This window comes from Sitophilus oryzae, unplaced genomic scaffold (genome assembly GCF_002938485.1).
Source record: "Sitophilus oryzae breed Bouriz unplaced genomic scaffold, Soryzae_2.0 scaffold_1145_pilon_pilon, whole genome shotgun sequence".
Classification (NCBI taxonomy): Eukaryota; Metazoa; Arthropoda; class Insecta; order Coleoptera; family Curculionidae; genus Sitophilus; species Sitophilus oryzae.
The window spans coordinates 1,118,902-1,140,970 of record NW_022145777.1 but is presented as its reverse complement, the minus strand read 5'-3'; the positions used below and the strand labels follow the sequence as shown (position 1 = coordinate 1,140,970).

Sequence of the window (22,069 nt, the reverse complement as noted above, 5' to 3'; positions counted from 1 at the left end):
AATATTTCACTATAAAAACCCAATAATTTTTCCCTTCAGAACATGTTGTAATAAATATAGTTGACAAATAAATAAATAAAATTATTTTTATTTGGTTTCGAAATATACGTAGACAAACGAGAATAAAATGTAAATAAATATTTATTGAATTAAATCAAAATAATAATTCGAATGTTTCATAAACAATACAGAATCAAAAATAAATAATCATATTTTTAAATCTTGACAATTTTGGTTTTACAAGGAATGAATTTTACAAATTAGTAAAATTTCCGGAAAGTGTCATGTCACTAATAATAAAATAAAAAAAAAACATTAAATCCAAAAAATTAAAAGGAAAATATTTGAACTTCTACAGAGTGGTTTAAAAATGTGTGCGTGGATCGCGATAATTTTTTTTAAATGAAAGACACTGTATATTATTGCATTTTTGGCTTCCATACTGGCTTTGGCTTCCATTTTACATAACTAAGCTATTATTAAATATGTTTTGATAGTTTCAGAGATATTTTTTCAGCATTTAAAAAAATAGTACACTGAATCAAAAGTCGACATAAATATAATGAAAAAGTTCATTAATATAATGAATTAAATCATTAATTTTGAGCCGATGAACGATTTCATTGGCACAATGAAAAGTAATTCATTAACTCTATGAACTTTATAACCCACAAAATTCTAAAAGTTACTGGTTTGTGGAAGTATGCTTTGGAATTAAATAAGACAATAGAAAATTTCATTAATGACTTATATTTAATTAACAGTTATTAACAATATTGGCTGTGACAGTCTCGATTATATGAGATTAGATATGCAACTGGAATACTTAAGTGTTTCTGCTTCGGTTGGTTAGGAGAAAGGCCTCACCCTCTTCGCTGCACTCGTCCGCTGGTGGGTAGCGTGATTGTCCGGCAAACGTTGGAGAGCTTGTGAGACTCCATCAGTCTCAGTGCGTGAGCTACTTATGGGGAGGGTCAATTCTCGTATCTTCCTAGAAGATAACAAACAGCAGTATTCTACTCAACACAATTGATAAGTACCCAGTTTTGTGGTGGTGTTCTAAATTACCAATTGAACTGTCTGTTGGTTGCCAATGAAGGTACAATAAAAATAACTTATGATTAAACAACATATTAGTGATTCAAATAAACAATAATCAATATCTAAATCCAACTACGAATTATTATAATAAAAATTATAATTAAAATTTAAAAAAGAAAATAGGCAATGACAGTTTAAATTACGTTATAATTGAAAAGATTATCCAAATTATTTAAAGAATATAAATATAGAATTATAAAAAAAAAATAAAAGAAAAATATTTTGCTCTCTCTCTCTAGAAAATTCCAGACCACCACAATCACTTCGGTACGACTTGAAAAAAATATATATTGTTACAGTAAATTATTTGATTTAATTTGTAGACACGTGTAAAAAGAATAAAAAAATATGTAAGATTAAAAAACTAGAAATGTATGAAAATTTAAATTAGAACAAAGAAGTTAATACTAAAATGCGATATTAAAAGAGATAAATTAAAAACTAGATAGAAAGATAAAGGTAAATAGAAAGTTAGAGATAAAGATACGAAAAAAACGAAAAATGCTCAATTCGACAGATAAAAACTAAAAGAAAAGATATGTCACCCAGGAACAAAGATAATGCATCCATAAAATAAGATAAAGATAAGGTAAGGTAAATTTGGCAGATACGAGGTAAAGATACGTTCCCTAGAGTGACCCAAAAACAACAAAACAAAAATCTATCTGTCAGAATGGCCTGCCAATAATAGACACTACATCACTACAGGGTCCAGATAAAAACAGAGTTGCCTTCTGGCAAGCAAGGATTCGTTAAAGGTGACATAAGTCGTATAATATAAATATTATAAAATCCTTACTTACCAGAGTCCCTCTCCTGGTTCGTCTCTGAGAGTACTCCTGCAGTGATTGATTCTATTCATGGCCCTAGAGATTACTAAAATCGAACACCTCTGCAGGTTCCTGTTGACAGCTTGCGTCTCAGTACATAAATAAGAAAGATAAAATTAATTAGTTCTAAATAAAAGAAAAGGTATTAGAAAATTTTTTACAAAACTACCATACACGTGCTACTAAGATAAGAAGATAAAGAAATGATGATAAAAAATGAACTGTGAGATAAAAAGATAAAATAGAAAAAGAATTTAAAGTTACAAGCTAATTAAATAATTAAATCAAACAAATTAAATCCATATTAGATAGTAAAATGTTTAAAAAATAAAACTAATAAATAATTTCCAAGTCGTACCTCGTGCCGGTGTCTGGAAAAAAACTAGGTGTTTAAGCAAAGAAGATCGAGATGAGAGAGAGTGATTTTCGGCAAAACAAGTCCCTTTATAGAATTCTCCCATTCATTTAGACATGCGTTAAATACCAAATGTCAATATAAAAATTTATAATTAATAGTAAAAATAATACATACGATAAAATTTCCTACATACCTTCAAAAAAATGTGTGTAACAATTGCATCTTAATTATTTAACACTAAACAAAATATTAATAATAAACCTTCGTTTTCATTAAAAATAAACAAATTATTATCGGTAACCCAAAGGCAACCAGAAAATATATAAAATATTTAAACAATTTAAACTAACAACCATCGCTAGTGATGTGTACCACTATCGAGGTTCCGCAAAAAATCCATAATATATAAAAAAACGGATAAACGATATAAAAGGAAAAATGTAACGAAAATATTTTCGTTACAATATCTAATGAATATGTGTTCATTAAAGTTTCTGCATTAAAATAAAGAACGCATTCATTGGGACAATGAACGCGTTCTTTATATTAATGAAAATCTTACATTAATTTAATAACCAGATTTTCATTATATTGATGAAATTAGATTCATACTATTAATAAATCAGGCATCGATCTATGCATAACAAATTATTAATATAATGAAAAAAATCATTGTCCCAATGAAACAACAGTTAATAATCAATGTTCATTAATATTATGAACAATATTTTTGAAATGAAAACTATCTATACTAGGTATTTACTATAGTTAGTAAATTTAACTTTCCGTTTTGTTTCAGGTATTACTTGCCGAATTGAAAGGTACTGAATACTACTATGCTGTGAAATGCTTGAAGAAAGACGTAGTACTTGAAGATGATGATGTCGAATGCACCCTAATAGAAAGAAAAGTACTAGCTTTGGGTACTAAACATCCTTACTTATGTCATCTATTGTGCACATTTCAAACAGAGGTAAGTTATAAATGTATGGTAGAACAGAGAAAGATCATATAAAGAAATATACAGTACCTTAGTGTCCCCGGATTGTCTTTACAAGAGGAAAAACTGTTTTATTATCATCATTTTTAAAAACGCATTCCATATAAAGTTTTTGCTTGGCTCTTTTGCCAACTGTCTTTCCATCTTTTTGGAGGTCTTCCTCTCACTAAGTCCATCTTTTACCATGGGTTTCCCTTCAAGAGCTATGCGTGGCAGCCTGTTTTCTTCCATGCGTTTTACGTCTGAGAACCATTGTCTTTTTCTTTGCCTACCCCATCTCACTACGTCCTGTATTCCACATTGTTGTCTGATATTTGTGTTTCTAATTCTGTATCTTCTAGTCTTTCCCATTATAGTTCTTAGATTCTTCATTTCAGCGACTCTTAACATGCTTTTGGTTTTGTTTGTTTCTTCTCAGATTTCTATGCCATATGTCATTATTGGTCTGATGCAGAGGTCTTATAAATTTTAATTTTGCTGCCTGTTCGCATGGAAGGGGTTTGTCCACACTATTTTCCCCAGATATCCTGACATGGCCGTTGCTCTGTTTATTTGGCTTCTCAGATCTTTTGCTGGATCATGGTAGTGCGACATATCTATTCCTAGGTATCTGAACTGTGATACCTGCTCAATAATTATGTTTTCTACTACCAGTTTGCATCTTACCGGCTCTTTTAGAGAAAGTTAAGCATTTAGTTTTTTTCTTGGGAGATAATCATATTTATTTCTCGGCTTACCCGATAGAATTTATGAAGCACCCCCAGATATCCTGACATGGCCGTTGCTCCGTTTATTTGGCTTCTCAGATCTTTTGCTGGATCATGGTAGTGCGACATATCTATTCCTAGGTATCTGAACTGTGATACCTGCTCAATAATTTTGTTTTCTACTACCAGTTTGCATCTTACCGGCTCTTTTAGAGAAAGTTAAGCATTTAGTTTTTTTCTTGGGAGATAATCATATTTAATTCTCGGCTTACCCGATAGAATTTATGAAGCTGTCTCTGCATATCGTCCTCTATCTCCGCGATAATGGCCGCATCTTCAGCGTAACATACCATGCTAACTCTGTTGTGTCCCATTCGATAACCTCGAGGTGACCTTTTTTATGATGGTGTCCATTAAAAGATTGAATAAGAAGGCTGTCTCCTTGTCTAATGCCTCTTGGTGTTGGTATGTCTCGTGTTACTGTCATTAATCTACGACAATATCATTAGTAACGACAATATCATTAACAACAAGTAAAAAAAGGTCACGTTTATTTATTGTAAACATTAATTATAATATCAGTACAATTGGTTAAATTAATTCCAGACGATGACAGGTGAGTTGAATTCTTAGAAAGTAAATTTATTTCCTGAGTGCTTGAACTTGTTGAAGACCCACATCATTGCCAGAAATGTTACCCAAAATATTACATGACACTTTTTTCTTATTTTCTTTGGAATTTTCTATATAACTCTCTGTCACTGTGTTAGAGCGCCAACCACCATGTCTTTTAACAGTTAATAAATCCACTCCTGAATCTGCAAGCAACGACGCAGACGATCTACGGAAACAATGTCCAGTGTATTGTTGTGGATTTGGAAGACTTAGGAACAATGCTATTTTATACGGCATTTTCCCTAAAGTATTAATGCCAACGAGTTGCTTGATACATTTTCCATTTCTGTACCTCACAAAAAATCGAGTATGCTCTGTGTTGCTTGGCCGCATAGCTATATATCTTCGAACCATTTCCACCATATTTATTCCTTCAACATTCCCTTTCGTTATAAAAAAAATCTCATGATATCTTTGTTTTCGTAAATTGAATAATGACATGAATGCATTGTCCTTCATCTTTAACATTTTGCAGCTGCAGATTTGTCAACTCGATACGCCGGCAGGCTCCCGTAAGTCCCACTATCAATGAAACTTTTGTCAGGAAATAAGTTTTATCATCGGCTTCCAACAAAAAACGAGTTATGTCTTCTTTTCTTAAAATTCTCGATTTTTTTGACCGAAATCCTTCCAATTTTCTTTTTAGAAATACAATTAGATGGACGTACTTACTAATATCTGTATTTTTCTTCACTGATATAACTGAACGTAGCATGGAATAATATATCCAAAGTGATGAAGCCTTCCTATGTTTTGAAAGATGTTCAAAATATGCCAGGAGAACCTTTTCGTTACTACTGTTCTTGATTCCTTTCCCTTTACACCAATCTTCAAGTTTTACATTGGCTTTGCTCGTACGTTTGTCTTGATTTTTTCGGGAAGTAGGGGAATCGACAACGTTTTTGCGCAATGCCCTCAATATCGGAAGGACACTTTCAGAATCAGAGTCACCCATTATTATTATTATTTTTTGCTTTGCTAAAACTGAACGTTTAACACAAATTGAACATCAATAATTGGAGTTTATCAAAGTCAAAAATGGAAACAGAAAGAAGCACGATTACCACGGCGTCGACTAATAATAGATATCTGATAATTTTGAATTTTAATTTTGTATGAGGATATCTACAGATATTTTAAAATTAAATCAAATCTGTTTGGATCGTCCCTCGTGGTAATGTCATGATTAAATTTTACTGAATGATACATGATACACGTTCGATACGAACTTTTTATTGAAACTTATTGTAACTAAGGCCGGATTCGCTATATGTAGCATCTTGGTGTATCATATCTCCGTCGCGTTTTCCAACATATATCATGATCGCTAGTTTGGACGCCGTATTAACACTTTGATCATATGAATTTTGCCCAACGATACCGTATCTGATACATGCACCAATCGAATTTTTAAGCGTATCTTAACACTGCGAAATATTGGATACACGTATCACGATCTATGTCATTTGGACGTGTTTTGATACGAATTATAATGATATAATTGAAACGATTACGCCGACGTCGCGTCTTGAGCCAGGTCCACATAATGCCTCTATTGTATCAGAATCGCGTATCACGTATCAAAAGCTTGTATCGTAAGGTATGGACGTTTTATTTGGACTGTGTCGACTGAATATGCATATCATACCAAAGTAAGCATCCATGCCCATAAAATTCATACACGTATCAGCGTACAAGCGTGCGTATGTGGACGGTACAACAAAACACCTTGTATCGTCGTCATTATCATGTTCATCAATTCTTGTCAGGCAAACCCTCGATGCCCCTTTGATGATCGGGAGATAAACCGCCTCAGGGGTCAGGTCCACGGCGTATGTATAGTTATACATACTGGCAACACACGTCCAAATGACAGATCGGTAATTACGCATATCCGATATGCGGTGTTAAGATACGCGCCAAAATTTGGATTAATGCTTATCGAGATGCGGTATCACAAAGGTGTACCGCATATGATCGCGTTAATTTAAATCCAGACGCGCGATCATGAGTACATGTTGGTGCAACGCGACGGAGATGATACACAAAGATGCTACATATGTGGACCCGGCTTTGGGGCGGAACGCTCAGATCATCAAAGGGGCATCGAGGGTTTAAGAAAGTGATGAACATGATACGACGATACAAAGAATGATTTGTTGTACGTCAATCCCCCCTGATACGCACGCTTGTACGCTGTGATTACAGTATGAATTTATAAGTATGGACCTTTACTTTGGCACGATATGCATATTCACTCGACATTGTGGAAATAAACGTCAAATTTTATTCAGGCTCGCGGTGCGTGATACATGATCACGATACAATACAGGAGTTACTTTACATATATGCATGGACTAAACAGCGCCTTAGCATTGCGTTTCGTTATAGTCATTCATATCGAACTTGTCATCAATAATGTTGTTATATGTTCTTTAAAAATAAGTGGCAATCGCTTCTTTGTAATTAATATCTGAAAAAGTCTAATCCACTTTAATCTAACTATTCTGACCACCCTCCAAATGTTCGTTAGTTATCAAACAGTTCGAAAAGAACTTCATATATCTTAATAATGATTTTAGTCGCTGGAAAACTCCAGGAAAACGACAGCACTATCCGGAAAATTAGTTTTTCTCGTACGAATGAAGGAGCGGGATTATAATAAATATATATAGCTTAGCACGCCCGACCTTTTAACGTAGATTGCGTTTTAATACGAAGCGAATGTACGTAGAGGTAGGTCGTTGCCAAGAAAAATATCTCCCAGCAAAGAAGCCGTAATTTTTACAGGAAAATGTATCCAGAAAAAGAATTTTTAAGATCTAAAAATATAAGATTTTATTTTTTTCCTTTACTGAAAGCTAGATGCAAATCATTTGTAACGACGATGCTTTTATATAAATTTAAAATTTTTAATTCTATTATATATAGGGTGATTTTTAAATATATACTTACTTAAGCCCGAAACTTTTCGGTCTACCCTCGTATTTTTTAATCTATTGTGGCGTTCTTTTCACTCTATCACGAAGTACTTCTTTGAACCAAACCTGTCATCTTCCTTTTTTTCTAACGATTTTAATGTCTAGATATAATCAATTCCAAAGATATTTGATAAGAATCTCATCGTTTGAGAACGACCTAATTAAAAATTTTGCATAATTAAATCCAAAATCGACTTAATTAATCCAGAACGCTGTTGTAGAAGCGTCTAATTAGTATTATATCCCCGTAAAAAAATTCCACCTTTATTATGACTGCTGCTTCAATCATTTTTATTTATTAATTTTTAATTAAAAAATATAGTTAAGCTGCCCATTATACACCTCGATAATCGTTTATAATTTCTAGTAGGTTGCTTTCCAGGCTTGCTCGATTCGTGTTTTGTTGGAAAGGACAAAAGATTTTTTAAGATTCTCGCTGTTTATTAAATTTTTAAAATATTAAGTTCTTAAAATTGCGCAGAAAGAATTTAAATGTCTTCGTTTTGATGAAAAAGAAATGTATTTCAACGTTTTAAACTATATTATATACTGTTACTACCGTGTACCAGCGACTTCGTTCGCGTCGAATTAATCATTTGTAATTGTGATGATAAAGCAAAGTAAGAATTTCCATTAACATACAAACTGGATAACATTTTCTCACATTTATGTCAGCATGAGAAAAAACAATATGGCGATATTATTATATAGCTTGGTAATATTTGAGGGGTAGTTTCATCTCGTTGGAATTTGACTTTCGAAAAATCCGTTTGCCAAAAATAAGCAGTTTAAGCTGAATCGTGGTTAAGAAATTACCCAACTTTTTAGAACACCCTGTATGATTTTTTAAAAAATTTCAAAATATGTAAAAAACCAAATAAATCATGCTTGTCCAAGCGTTTCCCCGAAAGACTAACCGTTTTTTAAATAACAAATATTCTAATATTTGAGGGGCGTTTTCACCTTCTTGGAATTTGAGATTCCAAAAATCCCTCCTTATCGAACCTCTACACCCCACAGTCAATCCGTTTGCAAAAAATCAGCGTCAAGCAGTTTAAGCAGAATCGTGATTACTCAATGGTCATATTTTATGAAACACCCTGTATAAATTTATAAAAAATCTTAAAATATGTAAAACAACAAAATAAAATATACGTGTTTAAGAGTTTTTCAGAAAAACTCAACGGTTTTTAAATAAAAATATTATAATATTTGAGGGATAGTTTCACCCCCTTAGAATTCGAGTTTCGAAAAATCCCTTCTTATCGAACCTTTTTCAAAAATCAGCTTTTTACGTCAAGCGCTTTAAGCAGGATCGTGATTAATGAATGACCAGATTTTTCGAAACACCCTGTATACATTTTTAAAAAATTTTAAAATATGTAAAAAAGCAAAATAAAATATCCGTGTTTAAGCGTTTTTTCGGAAACTTGGTCGTTTTTTAAATAAAAAATATTGTAATATTTGAGGGGTGGTTTCACCCTCTTGGAACTGGAATTTCGAAAAATCCCGTCTTATCGAACCTCTGCACCCTAGAATCAACCTGTATGCCAAAATTGAGCTTCTTACGTTGAGTGGTTTGAACAGGATCGTGATTAATCAGTATAGTTAGTATAGATATATATTTACTATTCCAAAATACCTGCATTTCCTCTATTATAAAATTCTTCGAATAAAAGATTAAGGAAGAAGCATATCAAAAATATTAGATCGACAGCGACGGGACTCTAAAATGGCCGACTTAAATTCCGGTTAATCAGTGCCGTTCTAATTTTATCAAAACCGTGTAAAAATATTAGGTAGGGTGGACTCAATAATTTGATGTTTTATTTTATGTTGGCAATAAATGTTGGTAGTTATTAAAATTGTTATAAAAATATACAATTCTAATAAAAATAGATAAGTTATAATAATAATTTTTTACTGACACAAATATCCGATCCGACGCTACTGAAGTAGGTAAGTCAAATTAACGTATCTAAATTCTTTGACAAGTAGCAAATAAAAGCAATAATGCAAGGAAAAATATATAATTAACCAACCAACTATTTTACAGTCTTTTTCGATAAATCGCAATAGTGTACTGTTAATTTAAGTTTTGCCACAATTTCCTTCTAGATTTACTACCATTAAACAACTATCAGTAGTAGAATAAATAATAAATGAGATAAAAAATAAGCTCAGTAAACTGACAAATCCACAGAATTTCAAATCAAATTCAAATGTGTCAAGTGAATTGTTAAACAGAACTGTTAAAGATCCTCACCCTAGGGCCCTTTGTCCGTCTATCTTGCATGAATACATGGATTGCATTATTCTCTTTCCTTAATCTTTTTAGTCAAAGATATAACTAAATAATTCCAAGAGAACCTCCCCTTTGAAAACGGTCAAAATATTAACGGCTGCATAAATTATAAATACTTGGGAGCCAAAATTTTAAGGGATGGCACTCTTGATAAAGCCATTAGAGATAGAAACTCTCAGGGAAGAAAGGCAATCTCTATGTTAAACGGAGTCTTGTGGTAGACCAAGGGGTAGACCACGCAAGAGCTGGAGAGAAGGAATGGACAAGGAGCTAAAAGAACGAGAGTTTGAAGAGAACCTCTGGCTAGATAGGGAGCAATGGCGTTTGGGCATCGGAAGACGCCGAAGAACGTTTTAAAACCGATTAATATACAGGCCCGGCAATGGATCTCTAGGCATAGGAATTACATGCATTGGAATGAAACGCCTATAGAAAGTCTATGCTTAAACAGAGATGGACAACAACTTCCCCGTTTCCACTTCCACTACGACTGTCTACTTAGACAAACTCCAATAAGATAACAAATTTTTGGGAATTCCGCCACCTCCCATCCACTCATGATACCCATTCTTCCCTGTCCTATTTATCGCCATTTTTTATTTTCCCCTTCCGCGGCTCCGCACCTCGCTATTCCGACTCCCGTCAGCTCATCACAGAGTTGCCAGGTCTATCGGTTTCGTCTGTAAGCTCCCGATCTACCGATTTAAAGAAAATCTAAACGATATATTCAACTGCGTCTTTAGTTTTACAATAGAAGCACTTTTAAAAAAGCTGACTTATTTGACAAAAAATAAGCGACTGCCGCGTTTGAATCTGTATAATCTGACCTTATTATTGTTTCATTAAATTTTATTTAGTATTAAATACACAACATACAGGTCCAATTCGTTCTGTTCTAGTTGCAGAGTTTACAGAGATATTTCCTAAAATCCTTATTTACTCCTTATTAGGCGCGGTATTGGCGACATGCCCGAAAAAGTTTGATATTCTTTTGAAAAGATTTTATTTCATTATCTACTAAAGTTGAACCAATATTTTCCCCCAAAAAATGTCAACAAAAAACAAAATTTAAGTTAAGGAACAACCTAAATTCGGACAAATATTTTAGTGATTTTCCCGTCAAAAAAATATATTTAATATGAAAAAAGAGGTGAGAGTTGCTACAGCTTTCATTTGAAATGAAATTTTAATTTTAGATAATCACTGATTTCAAAATTTTTTAAAGTGACTGCTACACAATTTGTGACTGTTATCCCTACTTGTTATAGTTTTATATGTTTTTATTAAATATATTAATATTATTTAATTCAATTATTTTTTTTAATTATTAAATAATATACCAAGCTATTTCTAATTCTTGTTTATATTTATTATATTTGTTTTTATTTGAGTGATCTATTATTACGACACATAGGAATGCTAATTTGGACTTAAATATTATATTTTATTTCGTCTCTGTACTTTTAATTTTTTGTTGAAAGATCTACCGAGAATTTTTTTCTCGTATTGAATTATAATCTAACAAACCGGGCAACCCTGTTCGTTTACTCCTTATAAAGTTTTTTCGGCCTAATTCCTTTGTCACAGCCGCGGCTTTGTGAAGCGCCGCCGCCGACCGACTGTGTCGGGGCGACTGCTAGGAAGATCGTACAGTATTTCCATTTCATAGAATTGCACTTGCTATTTTTAGAAATGATTTCAAGTTCTGCATTGTTACTTTTGTTTTTAGAAAGAAGTTATGTGCCTAGAGAAAACATTTTTTTTTCGTAAAATTGTTCGTACTTTATTAATATTTCATTATAGGGCAAGATAATGGCCGTTAGAAGATTAGGTATTTGAAAAGCCAACATAATTTCGATTTAATTGAATGGCAACACTGTCCGTCCTGTTTTCTATTTTTTCGATTTGTTCTAATTAGTTAGTGGGCGGTAGCCCCCACACAAGCGTCTTAAAAACCCGCCCGGCGCCCCCTCTCGCAGGGGCTCTCTCGTCTTATCACTTCTATGATCACTTTCCCTATACGATGGTAGGGAAAAGACACTTTATCCGTCTCTGTTTGTCAAGGACTTAATACTGCAGTGTATTTTGCAGCCCTTACCATCTTTTTTTATCGCAGTGTGAAAACCTCTATTGCTAATATTCCTTTGCCACAGTAGTGTTAATATATTATAAATATATAGAAGAAAAAGAAAACAAGAAGCTAATAAATAAATTTTAAAAGTTCACACTAAAAAAAAACAGTACCTAAATATTAGTTCTATCTATTGTAGCATGGAAAAATTTGAAATTTTGATTTAAAAAAAAAAAAAAAAAAAAAAAAAAAAATGCTAAAATTAAAATTAAATTGGAATAAAATTAATAAAAAAAAAAAATACATATTATTAAACAAATTTTATTTTTTTTTTTCTTATGACACAACACTGATGAGGCTATAAACGTTACCTATAAAAGATTTTCAAAGCCTATTTTACGCGATGATATCCATCTTCTTTGCGAATTTGCATTTCGTGCTTAAATCGCATCGATTGATGCATTTCGCAGTCGATATTTAATGGCGGCAGGGTGGGATGCATTTTTAAAGATGAAGCAAAACATTTATTTTGCGCCCGATGCAACACTGTTTTGTACGTGGGCCGTAAATAGAGTGATGCATGGCGGCTGAAGAGGTTAAAATACGCCTTCTGCGTGAATGATTTATAGTAGGATGCATAATAGAATAAGATATATGACGAAAAATGTATTTTTATTTACGGAGATATTTTCGTGCTATCGAATATTTTTGCATGAGGAAGACGTTCTCTCTCTCTCTCTCTCTTCTCTCTCTCTCTCTCTCTCTCTCTCTTTCTGATTAAAACTTTGCGAGGGTTGTCTTTTATATTTTTCATATAGAGAATACTTCGAAAAACAATAGTGTTTAAAAGTTATCTATTGTTTTTTTTTCTACTTTTATATTGCCACGCCCTTTCTAATTTGAAGTTCAATAAAACACAAAGTTTACTTAATCTGAATGAGTTGCATACTGTTTGACCAGCGGATCTGAAGCTACGGAAGGAATGCGAGGGAAAAAAATCGATATTGCCACGTTTATCTATAAAATTGCAAAATTGCCAGACATGAACTATGAATTTAGTATATTTTTATTATATATAATGTTCGTTTAGCATTATATTCTGACGTATATTAAGGAATTTTAACGTAGTTCATATTGTTTTATTTTTAATAAACTTATTTCTTCTTTCTTTATAATCTGCTTATTACGAAAGGTTAAGATATTTCAACGATATCATTGGCAAACCGGCATCGCCGCGCACGGCCGCCTATTCATCGAACATTATTGGCGAGAGTACGTCACAGGATTTGTTACCAAGCGGTTGCCATGGCTTTTACGCCTTTCCTATTCGCTAGCCTTATCCCCAACTTCACGGTTACTTCTGAAAAGAGTAGAAATATTGAATTCTATTGAAATATCCAGTGGCGGTGGCATTCTTTTGATCATTATTACTTTCTTTCATTATTTTTATACCGGTTATCCTAAACTTGATTCCTATATTTTTCGTATATTTAATAGCTAAAAATCGTGGTTTTAGTTGTTTTGTTATATTGGTATAATGTTTTTCGTTCGTTAGTTTTTAATTATTAATATTAAGTTTGATCGTATACTTATGTTTTTTAAAAGAATACAATTTGTTAAGGGTAAGATGCTACATAGCCAGGACAAGAGAAATAATAGCTAATTTATATAGGTACAGCCTAGAATAATAATAATGTTAATTATTAGAATACTAAAATTAATATTGCTAAAATGAAAAGCACACATTTTACCTAAATATTTTTTTTTTTTTTTTTTTAAAATTAAATGTAAATAAAACCGTTGGAATGAAATTCTCATTTGGTTTATTTTCTTGTGTCATAACAGGGTTTGCGACGAAGAAGCTACAGAGAGTTCGCTTAAGTTGCCGCTTAAACGTAAACTTGAGCGGATATCTCTTTATACCGGAGATTTCGTATCCAAATAAAAATATTTCACACAGAAGATAAAAAAGACTGGAAACTAACCCCGATAAAATGATGGAAAGGAAAACGGCTACGTGAGCTCGACGACTTTGATTTCCAAGTGGTCAGGGAATTGAATAAATAGATTTTTATCTCGAATTCAAACTCGTCCCCACATTTAGAAAGCTTTTGCAAAAATTGAAGGAAGAATCGAATTTTCCTTTGGCAGGGACACGCTTAGGGGGTTATTAAAATCCTCGTTAAAATCAAATGGATTTTTTTGGCGTAAATGCTTTAAAATAACAGATAAATATTAATGGAGCGGCTCATTATATTGCAGAGAGAAATATAATATATATACGCAAAATTCGAAATATCGCCAAGTATTATCTATTTGAATGAAACATGGGTAGACATGACCTAAAAACCTTTAAAAAAGTGCTGGCGGAGCGATACCCATATCTGGTGTAATAGGCAATATTTGATCTACTGGTGAGTAAAATTATGATTTTTTGCGCCTCCAAAGTTAACTATTTCAAGATTTTTTTTTGCTGGAAATTAGTTATAATCTAAAATTATGTATTGTAGAAAAAAATATAGTTAGTACATTATATTATAATTTATATACCTCAAGACTCAGTCTTGATCAACTGCTGATGATGCTACACATGGTTTGCGAAACGCGCGTCCAGTTGTAAAAGTAAAAGTGTTTGATGTATTGTGCTGAATTAGTGTTTTTATTTTGTGTGTAACACCAAAAAGGTTCCAACCTAGCTGTAATTAGTTCATTCCTATTATTTTAACAACACATAATAATAAAATTATTTTAAAATATTTAAGGGAGCTTTAATAAAGCTTTTAGTGTGTTTATCTGCTAACTCAACAGTAACGATTTCAAACACGATAAAATTTTTAGAAAAAATATTATTAACTGAAATTTATATTTTATGATACACATTATTTTCATAAAACACCGTACGCCCATGCCTTTTTTATGAATGAAATTGGGCGTGTCTTGTTTACAACTGCGTTCCCCTGCCGATACCCCGTAGCTACAGTTCCGTTGGTCACACAATAGAGGCCACTAGCTTTTAAACGTTTTTTATGTAAAAATTAAGTAAATATTTTGAGTTTCGGTTTTTACGTATTGATAAGGTAACGATGCTAAAACGGTTTTAAAAAGTAGTTTGCTAAGTACTTGCGAACCACTGGACCTGATGATCTTTCGTTAATTTGCATAGGTTCTTCTTGTAAATTGAATATTTGCTGTGATGGTGTGTTTGGAATATTCTCAATACTTGCCGAATAAGGAATACCATCTCTAATACGGACAAAATTATGCAATACACATACGGATTTCGTTATGTTTACTACAGTATCGTAGTTAATACATCGAATTGGGGTTTGCAATACTTGAAATTTGTATGTCATCTTTCCGAAAGAACATTCGATTGTTTTTCTGGCTCTACTCAATCTGAAATTAAATATTCGTTTCTTGTTATCAATAGAGCCAGTAGGATATGGCCTTAGTAAATAACGTTTCAGTGGGAAAACATTGTCTCCCACAAAAAAATATGGTACCAGATGTTGAGTTTCATCGTGAGGTAATTGAGAAGACTTCGAGTCAGTAACCAATTCTCGAAGAAAATTCCTCCGTCATTATTGCGGTCAGCAAACCCGGTCTCAGTTATCGTAAACCATCCATCAGCATTGCAGATTGCCATTAAAACAATCGAATTGTAATGTTTATAATTGTAATTCGAGGAGCCAGAATTTGGTAGTTTTTGTATACGTATGTGTTTGCCGTCGATAGCACCTAGGCAATTTGGCAAATTCCATACATAGGAGAATCTCCTACTTATTTCCTTCCATCCCTCACTGTCAGGCAATGCCATATACTCAGGTTGTAGAGAATTCCACAAAGCCACTGTAGTGTCTGCTATAATACTATATAATACTTGAGATAGTGTTGTCTCCTCTAGTAAAATACAGTCCCAATGAAACAAAACTGCAACCAGACGCCAAATATCTGAAATACAGAAACTCAAAAACTCAAAAAAACTCGTTTAAAATTGAGTAATGGTTCTCGAGATATTTGGAATCGAAATTCTCAATGCCTGTCATCATTGACGTAAATTAAACATGTTGACTAAATAGTTATTAAACTGAAATCATAAAATTGAAATGTTTTTGTGCCAAAAGTTCAATAGAAACTGTTTTATCATCATTTTTTCAAGAAACATTTATGGTTAATTTAAAAAATAAAAAGTTCCCAAATTTATCATTTCAGTTAAATAACTATCAACTCAACATGTTTATTTTTTGTCAATAATGACATATATTGACTATTTTCATTCTAAATATCTTGAGAACTGTTGCTCGTAGCGATTTTTACCAATTTTCATCCAAATATTGACGTTACCTCAGAAATTATTTGGAAAAAATCGAAATAAAAATGAAACTTCCACACCCTGTATCTCCGAAATTAAGCATTTTTGGACATACATTTATACGAACTTTTTTACTTATTTTTATTTGCAGAATATGCTGCCAAAGTTTCCGGAATACAGTTCGGACCACCCTGTATAGGGTGATTCACGATGATGATAGGTTAGACGTTAATAGGATTTTTTTACAAATTTAAATTTTTACATAAAGGCTCTTTCTCCATCTGTATAAATTACTTTCAGTGTTAAATTGTTGCCACACCATTTTAAAAGTAATAGCAACTTTGCTATTTTAAATGAAACACCCAGTATATTATTACATTTTTATATTTCATAATTTTGCTGTATTTTTTGCTGCAAAAAAATCTTAGAGATGGGTCTAAGATTTTTTTTGCAATAGGGAAAAAAGTCTTTTTAGTTATGACTGTATTTTCTAGTTATTATAACGGTGATAAATGTTTCGGATATGTTGAATTTAAATCTCGCGCGCTTTCGCAAGACAAAGTATTACGTTAAAATATCGCCGGAAAGCGTTTTATCTGGTCTAATTATGTAATCCGGGCACGTCGCTCGCGTCAAATTAAAATCAGTTCAGCGCCATTAAGTAGATTAAGACGTTTTTATACCGTTTCCGCCATGAAGATACAATTTAGCTTACTTATGCCGTATGCACATATGCAGTTTGGTGTGTGGAATTAAGTTTTATCTTGTTCAGGATGATTTTTAAAAAAATATGACTTTTTGAAATATATACAGGATGAGTCTTAAATAAGTGCAAATATTTTTAGGACTGGTATATCGTTAAAAGAACATATTTTCTCTTTACCATTTTTCAAATAAGTCCAAAATAATCGAGTTATTTAAGTTTGGTTTGGTGCCATACCCCCTTACCAACCCCCACCCCGCCAAAAACTAATGGCCAGATTCTCAGGTGCCACAGTATTTTTGTGCCAAAAAAAAATGACTTGAACAGACGGACGAACGGACAGAACGGACGAACGGTCAGACGGACAGACGGACAGACGGACAGACGGACAGACGGACAGACGGACGAACGGACGAGACGGACAGACGGACGAACGGACAGACGGACAGACGGACAGACGGACAGACGGACGAACAGACGAACGGACAGACGGACAGGACGGACGGACGAACGGACGAACGGACAGACGGACAGACGGACGAACGGACGAACGACGGACAGACGGACGAACGGACAGACGGACAGACGGACAGACGGGACGGACGAACGGACGGACAGACGGACGGACGGATTTTGACAGACGGACAGCCCGGACGAACGGGCAGACGGACAGACGGACAAGAAGCGGACGAGACGGACAGACGGACAGACGGACAGACGAGACGAACGGACAGAACGGACAGACGGACAGACGGACCGAACCGACAGACGGACGAACGGACGAACGGACAGACGGACAGACGGACGAACGGACAGAACGGACGAACGGACAGACGGACGGACAGACGGACAGACGGACAGACGGGACAGAACTAGACAGACGGACAGACGGACGAACGGACGAACGGACGAACCGGGACAGACGGACAGACGGACAGAACGGACAGACGGACAGACGGACAGACGGACAGACGGACAGACGGACGAACCGGACGAACGGACAGACGGACAGAACGGACAGAACGGACAGAGACGGACAGACGGACAGACGGACGAACGGACGAACGGACAGACGGACGAACGGACAGACGGACAGACGGACAGAACGGACAGACGGACGAACGGACAGACGGACGAACGGACAGACGGACAGACGGACAGACGGACAGAACGGACGAACGGACGAACGGAACTGGACAGACGGACAGACGGACAGACGGACGAACGGACAGACGGACAGACGGACAGACCAGACGGACGAACGAACAGACGGACAGACGGACAGACGGACGCAACGGACAGACGGACAGACGGACAGACTGAACGGACGAACGGACAGAACCATGGACCGGGCGACGAACGGACAGACGGACGCACGGACAGATCTTACGGACGAACGGACGAACGGACAGACGGACAGACGGACGGACGGACGAACGGACAGACGGACGAACGGACAGACGGACAGACGGACCGGTGCGGACGCGACAGACGGACAGACGGACAGACGGACAGAACGGACGAACGGACGAAGACGGACAGACGGACAGACTTGACAGACGGACAGACGGACAGACGGACAGAACGGACAGACGGACGAACGGACAGACGGACGAACGGACAGACGGACAGACGGACAGACGGACAGACGGACAGACGGACAGACGGACAGACGGACAGACGGACAGACGGACAGACGGACAGACGGACAGACGGACAGACGGACAGACGGACAGACGGACAGACGGACAGACGGACAGACGGACAGACGGGACAGCGACGGACAGACGGACAGACGGACAGACGGACAGACGGACGGAGACACCATGAACCGGACAGACGGACAGACACCATGAAAATATTTTGTATTTAGGTCATTTATGACCCAAAAAACTCATTTTGAGTGAAATTAAAAAAAAAATGCCGATCTTAATAGCCTATATTAAACGCCACGAATGTTTGGGAGTGATTCATCGGTCGCTACCATGTGAACTAATCTGTTCAAGGTCACATAAAACTTAATTCCACTGCCGTGGTGTTTCAAGTCATATAATAATCAATATATAATCTGTTGTAATTTGTTGTTTTAACTGTCAAAGTCTTGTCAAAATATATATTTGGTTATAAATATAAAATGGAATGCCCCATTGGTCGCACTGCAAGCACACCAATGGACTGACGCACAAAAACGAATCATTCAAAGAAACGCGATATAGTATCGTCTTTGTCAATCACGCTAACATTTTAGAATAAATAAGAGGAGCGCAGGCAGATGATTAGACTGGGCCTTTAAAAACCTACGTGGGCGGTAAAAATTTACGTTTTTAGTGTAAAAATGATAGCGCGCGTGTCGATTCTAACTTCATCAAGCGATGAATCACTCCAAAACATTCGTGGCGTTACTCTACCATATCTGTTGGTATGGTCGGCTAAAAATAATTCAGTGGTATTAGGTAAGTCATCAAATAAATAATTGATATTGTGCTAGAAACATTAAAAACTTAAACGAACTTAAATAAATCTGAAACTATACCAAGATAAATCATTTTAACAATCTCGTTCCTGTAATACACAATTAATTATATAATTAAATCCACGGCACACGGTATTCCACCACTGCCGGCAATAAATTCAAATTTCTAAACTAAGCTCTTTAGCTCGAGTATGTTTTACTAAACAAATTCGCAAGAGGGTGTGTAAAGGTTGTACGAGACAGAGGTTGTTCTCTGTTCCCGTTTTATTCGTGTGGTTCTCCCTAGCTCGGTTGTTGTTGTTCGTGTTGTTCTTCTTCCTTGTCTACTTTCATAAACTTAAATTGAGAACGGAACAGGCCGTGGAACAATTAGCCTTCGGTGTGTACGGTGGAAAGAGACTTTAATGGAATTTGGAATGAATTAATATGGTTGTTAACATGAGTGATTATTTAATAAGAAAACCGCGCTTGTATGTGAAATATTATTTCAAACAGATTAATACACTACTCAAAACAATTATCGTATATTTGAATAAAAGTAATTATTACATATTTCTAACTGAAGCATGCATTTTTCTGTCTTTCTCTTGAGTTTTTTTTAGGGTAATTAGGGTACGAATCATAGAGTTAAAAATTAAAAGTACGAATTGACATTTAATTTTTAGTCGGCCGACTATTTAGTTGTAAAAGTGAAAACAATACATTTTTATGGAGCCGATCGGCCCAATATTTGATTGCATTGCCTTAGGCTATACTCTGACAGGCAATTTTTAATCGGCTGACTATTTAGTTGCATATAGCCGCGCTCACATGCAGTCAAATAGACGGCCGAGCAGCTCTATAAGTATGTATTGTTTTCACTTTTGCAACAGTCGGCCGACTAAAAATTACAGATTTTTTTAGAAATAATGCGGTAATTGTTTTGAGTAGTTTATTTCGTTGATACAATATTGTAAGCATTATAATAATAATCTACAATTAAATATCACAAACTTTTTATTTTGGTAATTATCTGAGATTTTTATTTACAAATAGTAATATGTACAGGGTGGTCCGAATTGTATTCGGGAAACTTTGGCAGCATATTCTGCAGATAAAAATAAGTAAAAAAGTTCGTATAAATGTATGTCCTAAAATGCTTATTTTCGGATATACAGGGTGTAGAAGTTTCATTTTTATTTCGAATTTCTCCAAATAATACCTGAACTAACATCGATATTTGGATGACAATTGGTGTCTGGGAGTTTTTTGACATGAGAAATTTGATTTTTATGTCAATATGACTCTTACTCGTATAGGGCTCTACCAACATAGTTTTTAGCTGGTTTGAAGAGTTATAACTTTTTGTCCGTACCTGTATAAAACTACTGAGTAAAAAAATATACATTTACGACGTTTATTACGTAAAAAAGGTTTCTTGGCAAAAATCTCTACGAGTAATGGTTCTCGAGATATTTGAAATCGAAATTATCAATACCTGTAATCACTGTCATGAATTAAACATGTTAACTAAATAGTTCTTAGTCTGAAATAATAAATTTGATTTTTTTGTGCCAAAAGTTTAACAGAAACTGTTTTATTATAATTTTTTTCAAGAAAAATTGATTATTAATTTTAAAAAATCAAAGACAACAAAATAAAATACTAAAAATAATATTTAACCTAGATAAACTAACACCAACAGAAGAAATGTACTAAAAAACAAAAGAACTAAACATTAAGACGATTAATGAAATATCATAATATATTACGTCTACACAAAATCAAAAATGAATTAATAAAAACAAATATTTCTTTAAAAACTAACAAACAAATTCACACTTACGAAACCAGAAGAAAATCAGACAGAACAGTCAAGAGAACCCAAAAAAAAACTCTCACAAAAACTAACAACAGAAACTACCACAATATTTAATATGTTACCAAAAGAATTAATACAACTAAATTATAAAAATTTCAAGAAAAAAATTAGAATCATGATATTTGAGAAAAGCGTATAAACGTAGACGATATAGACCAATTTATAAAAAAAAGGAGAATGCCTTCGATACCACCTGCCCAGTGAGACTCATAAAACTCTTCAAACTGTTGCAGATGAAGAAGGATGCAACCAACAACTGTTAGGAAGATAAAGCTTAATAATATTATTGAATTGTATATTTTTAAACAGTTGTATATATATATATATATATATTTTAGTTAATAAATATTATATACATATCGTCAAACAGTTCCCAAGTGTATCATTTCAGTCTAGTAACTATCTATTCAACATGTTCATTCTTATTTTTTGTCAATAATGACGTGTATTGACTATTTCCATTCTAAATATATATTGAGAATAGTTGCTCGTAGCGATTTTTACCAAGGGACATTTTATACGTAAAAAATGGCGGAAATGTATATTTTTTCACTCTGTAGTTTTATACAAGTACGACCGAAAAGTTATTACTGTTCAAACCAGTTAAAACACATGTAGGTGGCGCCCCCTATAAGTAAGAGTCATATTGACATCCAAATCAAATTTCTTATTACAAAAAACTCCCAGAAACC

General features: G+C 34.3%; 1 protein-coding gene across 1 annotated transcript in view; it reads left to right on the top strand.

Moving 5' to 3' along the window:
• The window catches only part of LOC115886576 (probable serine/threonine-protein kinase DDB_G0278845), a 107,934-nt gene that overhangs the window by 52,750 nt on the left and 33,115 nt on the right, over positions 1-22,069 (top strand). The window contains exon 4 of the mRNA XM_030905810.1: positions 3,089-3,262. Coding sequence (XP_030761670.1) covers positions 3,089-3,262 — 174 coding nt within the window. The remainder of the gene's footprint in view (positions 1-3,088; positions 3,263-22,069) is intronic.